At 40.8% G+C, this 9,171-nt stretch overlaps 1 protein-coding gene across 1 annotated transcript in view; it reads right to left on the reverse strand.

Moving 5' to 3' along the window:
- LOC141093141 (stimulated by retinoic acid gene 6 protein-like) overlaps window positions 1-4,602 on the reverse strand; it is a 196,020-nt gene extending 191,418 nt beyond the window's left edge. Inside the window, exon 1 of the mRNA XM_073579614.1 lies at window positions 4,525-4,602. Coding sequence (XP_073435715.1) covers window positions 4,525-4,550 — 26 coding nt within the window. The 5' untranslated portion in view covers window positions 4,551-4,602. The remainder of the gene's footprint in view (window positions 1-4,524) is intronic.
- Between the last annotated feature and the right edge of the window lie 4,569 nt (window positions 4,603-9,171).

Consider the following 9,171-nt stretch of genomic DNA (forward strand, 5'->3'; position numbering starts at 1 on the left):
TTATGAGTGAGTACATAATACCATTACATGACATCCTTATTTGATGTTACGATTGTTCCAGGTAACAGTTTTCTCACTAAGATACAGTATGTAATGATTATTAAATTTTTAGAATACTAACATTACCATATACACTGATAAGCAAAAGGGTAACAATATTTTTAACTTTTGACTTCTAGGCTCCATATCTCGCCATCCCCTAATCCACTTCGAACGTGAGACTACCATCATTTTATAGACAATCATCTTGGCTATCTCATACATAAAATTAGCATATAATTAGTTATGCAGATTCCTGTCATGTCATTGCATTGTTATGCTCCTAAAAATAAAAAAAAATATTTTTACTATTTTGTTAGTATTTTGTAAATCTACTTTTGACTGAATCGTCCTGGGCGTGCTCTCAATCAGATTCAATCATGCCTCAACCGAAATCTGATCCCAGGTCTCTTCTATACATTCCCAAGATTGGCATTTACTGGTCAAGTCACTTGGGTATGCAGGTCTCTTCCACACGTTGCCAAGATTGGTGTTTACTGGTCAAGTCACTTGGGTATGTATACAGCTTTTTCTTCAACAAGTGTTCAATTTGTTTGAGGTCTGGGAACTCTGGGGGCCATTCCGGCACCTCTACTTTGTCATTGAACCATTTCTTCACAAATCTCAACGCAATGCTTCAGGTCGGTATCCTGCTGGAACACTAGGACATCCTTTTTATATCCATAATACTTGAGTGTACAAAGTAACTCATTTTGTAGGATACTTACATATAGTTCAGCATTGAGACCACCATTGATCCTGGTCAAGTATCCAATCCAGTTGGCTGTGAACCAACCCCATATCATAAGGCTCCCTCCACTGAACTTGACAGTTCCTTCAATTTCTCCATCTCTCTATCCATTGTTTCTTCCAGACCCATTTGCATACATCAGAGCCTAGTCTATTGAATTTCATCTCATTGCTCCAAATCACGCGTTTTCAATCTTCTACTGTCCATTTTTCGTATTTTTTTGCAAACTGAAGCCGAGGCTTATGACTAAATTGAAGTCGAGGTCTCTCGGCCTTTTTTCGGGCCACCAGTCCAGACTTACAGTATGTAACGTGAGCAACACAGTGATTGCATAGATATCTGTGATCTCACTATTACGAAGCATACAAGCCACCTCCACTGTTGTATTTGTCACTCCAGAACTGAGACCTTGTGATGAGCCGGCTTGATTCCGATATTTGCTTGGACATCCACCTCTTGGCTTTGGAATTGATGGATGGATTTAATTTTGTATTCTTCCAACTGTCAAGTCACTCACATGATGCAGTTTTGCAATTTTCTTGGCCGAGAGACCGCTATCAATGAGCTGGATGTTGCTGTTTCTCATTTCTTGGGAAATCGTCCTCATGGCTGCTCTTCGATTCAAATCAGTGACCTTTCACTTGTGAATCTACCTAACACCACACTGAGCTATTAGGGAATGTAAGAAAAGGTTGTAATTTGAAATATACAGGAAGAAACATTTTTCCATCACCATGAGCAAAACAGTGACATGACATGAATCTGCATAACTAATCACATGATAAATAGTTGCAAGTCAAATTTATGTATGAGATAGCTAAGATGATCGTTTATAAAATGATGGTAGTCTCACGATCAAACCAGTAGTGGATTATCAAAAGTTCAAAACATTGTTACCCTTCTGCTACCAGTATATATTAGTAAATATGCCACATGCAACACAATAGCACAAACAATAGGGAGAGATAGGACTGTAACAATCAAATGGGAATCGGACAATGAGGAAAGAATAGACCCAAAAACAGCATGCAGAACTCTCCAATTCATCATAGCGTCTCCAAGAAGCTAGGAAGCAATGCTTTCACTGGCAAGGAAGATAGGTTCTGACCAGATTTTATAGGGAGAGGAAATGACCAGGTCAGGAATAGCTGTGAGATGGAGCTGCAAGTTTCTAACCAGCATAGAAAGGGTTGTTAAACTCTCCAGCACCAAAGGAAACTAAATACATCTAATATGAAACACAAACACATTGGGTAAATGAAAGATCTCCGATCCACAATACGTAGTGACTTTCTAACCCCAGATCTCCCGGGAGGCCATGATCCACTGGTGACAATGGAACCATTGAACTCTCACTGAATTGTACACTTTCTCTGGCATACTGCATAACAACTACTCCCTAACTTAAAAGACCTTACCAAAACAATCACCCCCACATGCCATTTGTCCATAACTCTGCTCATTTATGTGCCAAGTCAGTCTCATGTTTAGTGTTTAAAGGGAACCTGTCACCCGGCATAAAATGTTAGCCTGCAGATATGTGGTTAATCTGCAGGTTAACAGCATTATAATGCTGTCCGGCGCCTAGGCTAGCTACATAAATGTGCTTATGCACAAATGTGCCATATAATCATCCTGTTTAACAAGAGGTTAACTGATTTTAAAGGGAACCTGTCACGAGCAATAACACTGTTAACCTGCAGGCTAACAGCGTTATGATGCTACCCGATGCCTGCACGCTGCCAATAGCAATGGGGAGAAAATGATCTTTATTCTCCCCGCCAGCATTCAGTATTCAGTCATAGGGGTAGGACCGGTACAGTCATGACTAACACTGGCTCTACATTGTGGTCGTCTTGTTAGAAAGAGGATGGTCACACGGCACATTTGTGCATAAGCACATTTATGTAGCTAGCTGAGCTAAAGATAAAATATACAAACCATTACAATAAGAAGAGATAAATAGACTAAAAGAACATTAGCATAAAGTAAAGAACTTCTAGTTCTCTCATACCACCTTACATGCTGAAGTTAAGCCAATTTCTCAATATGCTTTCAATATCAATCTTCTACAGATTTCTGGTTCTGTTTGTTGTCATTTCATAGGAACTTTACATCAGGCAGATAGAAATCTATCCTGATAATGTAATGAACACACCGATTCCTGGCTTGAGAATATAGTTGTGATACAAATATTATAGCAGATTATTCTATTACCTGTGTCTATAACAGATTTTAACCCCTGCCATCGGACGGAATAGTATGTTCGATGGCAGTATCCTCCACTTTGATGTGTGCTCCGGAGGTGAGCCTGCATCAAAGCCAGGATATGTCAGCTGTTTTGAATAGCTGACATGTGCCCACAATAGGCGCAGATGGAAACGCGATCCCCCCGCCTATTAACAAATTAAATGCCGCTGTCAAACTCTGAGAGCGGCATTTAACGTGCGCTTCTGGCCATCGGGCTGGAGATACGTGTACCGTTGATCCCCATCATGTGATCGGGGGTCAACGGTTTGTCGGCATAGCAACCTGAGATCTCCTTGAGGCCTCTATGGTTGTTGATGTCGGATTGCTATGAGCGCCACCCTGTGGTTGTCGCTCATAGCAATACAGTAATTCTGCTACATAGAGGCGATCTGAGCATCGCCTCTATGTAGCAGAGTCGATCGAGCTATGGTAGCTTCTAGCCTCCCATGGAGGCTATTGAAGCATGCCAAAAGTAAAAAAAAAAAAAGTTTTAAAAAAATATTTTACAAAAATAAACATAAAAGTTCAAATCACCCCCCTTTTTGCCCCATTCAAAAAAAAAAAAAAAAAAAAAATCAAACATACACAATTTTTTTTCCCCATTTTCGAGTACACGACATGCTAAAACCAATGGTGTCGTTCAAAAGTACAACTCATCCTGCAAAAAAACAAGCCCTCACATGGCCATATTGACAGAAAAATAAAAAATAGTTATGGCTCTAGAAAGAAGGGGAGCGAAAAACGAAAACGCAAAACCGAAAAAAGCTCCAGTCATGAAGGGGTTAATACCTTGGAAGTAATGAATATTCCTAATAGATGACCTGTAAAACCACGTGACAAATTGCTACAGAACGTATATCGAAAAATGTTGTTGCAATACCATAAAGTAATTTTCATTAACGATAATGTGTTTTAGCATTTCAATCTAATGCACTGGCAGATATGGGATAAGAATTCACTGAAAAATTAGAACTGTAACAATATTTTATATGAGTTAATTGTCCTCTATCAAACTTACTATAAAGGATCTAAATGAAACAGTAATTTTAATGTTTGTAGGTGTATATACAGTATATATACAATCACACAAATATGTCAAGTTTCTTATGCTTTAACTTTTAGGGAATAAAAAAAGACTGCAAAAAATAAAGTTGTAGCTAAAAAGTAGAGAATATGGCAAAATGTAACACACAGATGTTAATACAGTTAGTTCTTTACAATACACCAAGAAGGATGTTATCTTCAGCAACTAAAAATGTATCAACAATTGTTAGCATATCTTGTTTATTGGTAAATCCAGGACCTATTAAATGGAGCAAGGAGTTCGCAAGCAGCTCCAGCTCATAGGTGGCTTTCAGGTCACACTTCTGCGGGTCTCTAAACTTATTAGACCAGTCCAAATATTACATGGAACCATTACTTGTGTGTAATATCTAAAGGTACCATTACACAACAGCATACATCACTCATCATTCTGTACTCACACTTCATAGGTAGGAACAGACTCCATCAGTTCCTTTGGCTGCTGCTGCTGTAGTAATGGATCACAAGGTGTGACTGCAATGTGCTTCCAGCCAGGTGAAAAGTAAAACACTGGGAATGTGTTATCAGCCGGAAACTGATGAAAACATTACCAGTATGATTTGTTAAAATGTGGCCACACTAGTTGACATTTATTATGTGTGTCTCACATGTGCTTTGTGTATGCATAATCTAAAATCAATAGAAGAATAAATTGTAAGATTTTACAAATGTTCATTGTGTAATAACAAATTACAAAGAAAACACAAAACTATGTTTGGTTGAAAGCTGAACATTCCGCCTTAGTAAGAACTTGTTCACTTTTTTTTACTTTATTTTTCAAGTTCTTAGGGTACAAAAACACAGCCTTTGACCGTATTAGCAAAATGAATGAGATTTCTAAAAAAAATGTAAAATTAATTTTTGACTTGTGGTGCTTTATTGTAAAGTGCATTCTTTCATGGTTTTAATGGCATTTTTCCCCCAGCAGCAAAGAAAAAAAACACAGCGAACACATCAAAATGCACAGTTAAATACATTATTGCCGATGCATTTTTCAGCAACGTGTGTTATTTCTGCAGAAAAAAATGTAGCAAAAGAAACTGAAAATATCCTAAAACAAATGGAAAAAAAAGTTTTAATTATTGGTATATGATATGCAACATCAAGTAGAAGAGAAATTGTGGACTTGTACGCCAAGGTTGAGGAATAATATCAAAATCAAATTTTAATATGCATTTTTAAAACAAATTATGTCAAAAGTGTAAAAATGTCAGCTAGTCTTCAGTTAAAAGGGAGATCTTACAGACTTTAACTAAATATTAGAAATGGTTAGGCCTTAAAAAAATACATGGCCCTATCAGGAGTTGTCAACTGAATTCTTTCTAGATACAAATCTAACAGAGGGATAAAGTTATTGGTTGTTTCCAGTCAGCAGTTTGTAAAATTTTGTGCAAGTATAGACAAAATGAGAACGTTATCAAGAAAAACATATGGCTGGCTATACCATGAAAATAGCAAAAAATAAAGGAAACATGAATGGGAAGAAATAGGAGTCAATGTATCGGAATTTTAAAAAATCACTTGAATGAAATCGGATTTACATATAGAGGGAGTTGCAATTACACAGATGGTATCACTGGTGCAGCCTAGGGGGCCTGTGAACGAGCGCAGGGAGTGGAGGAACAAGGCATGCAGTGTGCAAGGACCTGAGACTAAGCAGTGAGCACAGGACCTGGAACTAAGTGGTCATGTGACCAGGGGCCGGAGACCCCACGTGTGAGGACAGGGAAGGCAACTGAGCGCGTGGAGTACAGGGCACAGAAAGTTAATGTAGTCAAAGGAGAGCCGAGGGTCAAAAGCCAGACGAGAGTGTGGTACCTAGTGATAAGACAGTAAACGGAGACAAGCCAAGGGGTCAGATAGCCAGGAAGAACTGGGCAGTACAAAGCAGGATACAGAGGCAAAAGTCAGGGGACAAACCAAGTCATACACAGCAAAGCACACACGCACAACATTTACAGACAAGTAACCTGGGTCAGCAACCACAAACAGAGTATACAGAAGTATCACTGACACCAAATCCAGGAACTGCCAACATTAAATAGCCACCCCAGAACCAAAAAGAGGTGAACTAGAATTAGCCCTGACCTGGCCAGGATGGAGGTGGAACCATCCTGTCCAGAATCATGACAGTAACCCCCCTTCTCAATGGGGCCACCGGACCCTCAGGTTTCCCAGGAAACTGGGCATGAAAGGAGTGCACCAGACGATTGGCATGAACCAATCGGGCAGGAACCCAGGATCGTTCTTCAGGACCATACCCCATCCAGTGCACAAGATACTGGAGGGAACAGTGGACCAACCTGGAATCCACGATGCGCTCCACCTTGTACTCCTCCTGACTATCCACCAATACATATAGCTAAATGTTATAGCACAGCCAGTGAGGGAGGTGCCAATCAGTAGGTTCACAAACCTTAAGTGTATATAACAAATGGGCACACTCGTAAGTTGCAGGTGTGAGAAGATATTTTAATACATACAGTAGCCACTACGTACAAACGTTTCAGTCAGTTAAGACCTTCGTCAGTGTACAACAAAAATAACAAAAAGGAAAATAAAACAGTGTGTAATAAATAACCAAAGTATATACAATAATTCATCCAAAGATCGCAGGTCAAAAATTGACAATAGGACAAACAATCCATATAGAGGCTATCCAACATGCTAACGTTCATTTTGGGGATCAGAGAGTAAATAACATACCTAGGGTAAGTATATAGGATCGTGTGGGTTTCCCACATAAGAATTTAATAGCAGATCAAATCTGTGGTGGTGAAAAAAGAGCCAAATTAGCGAGGCCAAAATATGGTACTAAGAGGTGAGTATAATGTAGGTAGAACCAGCAGAGCTGATTACCGCGTCATAGGACACAGAGCAGCTCTGCTGCCTTGGTAAGTGCATTTCTTTAGCGTCCCCCTCCACCAGCGTTTACTTATGGTTCACTCATGGCCTGAATATACTTTTTCCTTCACAGCAGAGCCATAGTAACGGTCACTCACCACTTATGCTTTCTATCAGCATTTACAAGGTTGGTTCTACCTACATTATATATTAAATGTTTGTACGTAGTGGCTACTGTATGTATTAAAATATCTTCTCACACCTGCAACTTAGGAGTGTGCCCAGTATTTCTTATATCCACCAATACAGGCGGCCAAGGGACTCAATGATGCTTCTTCCACAGTCCCCAATGGTTTCAGCAGGGCCCTATAGAATACATTGGGGATCTTAAAAGACACTGGGAGGCGCAAACGAAACGCCACTGGGTTAACCACGTCCATGATCTCATAAGGTCCAATAAACTTAGGTCCCAATTTTGCCGAAGGAACCTTAAGCTTAATGTTCCTGGTAGACAGCCACACTATCCCCAACCCGAAAGGTGGGTCCCACAGTCTGTCTCCTGTCCATAAAAACCTTAAACTTCCTCTGAGCCTCCCCAATATTCTTTTGAACCTCCCACCATAAATTCCCCAACTGCTGTACAGATATATCGCACCCGGGCAACTGAAGTCCAGACGAGAAAACGCCCCAAAGTGTGGATTAAACCCATAATTACAGAAGAAAAGAGGTACCTGTAGAGTGGTTAACACTGTTATTGAACGCAAACTCTGCTAAAGGCAAGTCATCAGACCAGTTCTCTTGACTGAAAGTGGTAAAACAGTGCAATTTTTTTTTCTAACGACTGATTGATCCATTTGAGCAATAAGAAAAATATGTCCACAGCACCACATAGCATCATAGGGTTAACTTTACCCACAATAGGAGAGCACGTCAGGTCCAAGGAGTCCCACTTGCAATACACTCAAACATCGCAGAGACAGTGATTCACAGGTTGGTGGATTTTACATCTCCTTTAATCTGCCTTCTGTGGCAACGTTTCGATCACACAAGATCTCTCAAGATCTTTTTCAAGCCCGAAAAAGATCTTGTGTAATCAAAACGTTGCCACAGAAGGCAGAATAAAAGATGTAAATTCCACCAACCTGTGAAGCGCTGTCTCTACTATGTTTTTGATGATTGGACCGTTTGGTCTGACCATTGGTCTCCGGATGGAATGCTGACGAAAAGGACAACTCAATACCCAACCTTTTACAAAACACCCTCCAAAACCTGGACACAAACTGCACACCATGGTCAGACACCACTTTCAAGGGTACACCATGCAAACAAACCACATGTTGAACGAACAACCTAGACAAGGTCTCGGCAGAGGGTAGTGCCACTAAGGGTACAAAGTGTGCTTGCTTTGTAAACCTGTCCACCACCACCCAGAAGACAGAATTACCCTTGGAAGGAGGAAGATTAGTGATAAAATCCATGGACAAATGTGTCCATGGTCTATCAGGAACTGGCAAAGGTGCCATTTCCCAGGCCAGCTGGTTATGAGAGCTCTTAGCGTGGGCACAAACTTCACAGGCAGACACAAACTTCCTCACATAAGACTTAAGTGAGGCTCACCAAAAACCCCTTGTGACAGCCCCACGAATAGCCGAAATCCCAGGATGTCCACTCAGCACCGAATCATGGAACTCCTTGAGGACTCTGAGTCGAAGTTGAACAGAAACAAATAATTTTCCCACCTGCTTGAATGGTGGAGCCTGAGACTGGGATTCCCGAATCTCCCGTTCCATACCTGCAGACACATCAGCCACCACCACCACCCAAGGTTGAAGAATGGGGGATGGAGGCTCAGGGAGAGAAACTGGATCCAGACTTCGAGACAAGGCATCGGTCTTCACATTCTTGGATCCCTGACGAAAGGTGATCGAGAACTGGAACCGACAAAAAAAGTGACCATCTAGCTTGCCTAGGGGTCAACCTTTAATCAGACTCAATATACAACAGGTTCTTGTGATCAGTAACTACAGTAATGGGATGAGCCACCCCCTCCAAAAAATGCCTCCATTCTTCAAAGGCCAACTTAACAGTAAGAAGATCCCGATTACCCACGCCATGATATCTTTCTGCCGAGGAGTAGCGGGCCCCTGTGACAACACCGCCCCCGCCTCCGAGGCTTCATCCTCCACCACAAAGGGTTCAGATTG

Source organism: Dendrobates tinctorius, unplaced genomic scaffold, assembly GCF_039654945.1.
Source record: "Dendrobates tinctorius isolate UK_male_01 unplaced genomic scaffold, ASM3965494v1 ptg000062l, whole genome shotgun sequence".
Lineage (NCBI taxonomy): Eukaryota > Metazoa > Chordata > Amphibia > Anura > Dendrobatidae > Dendrobates > Dendrobates tinctorius.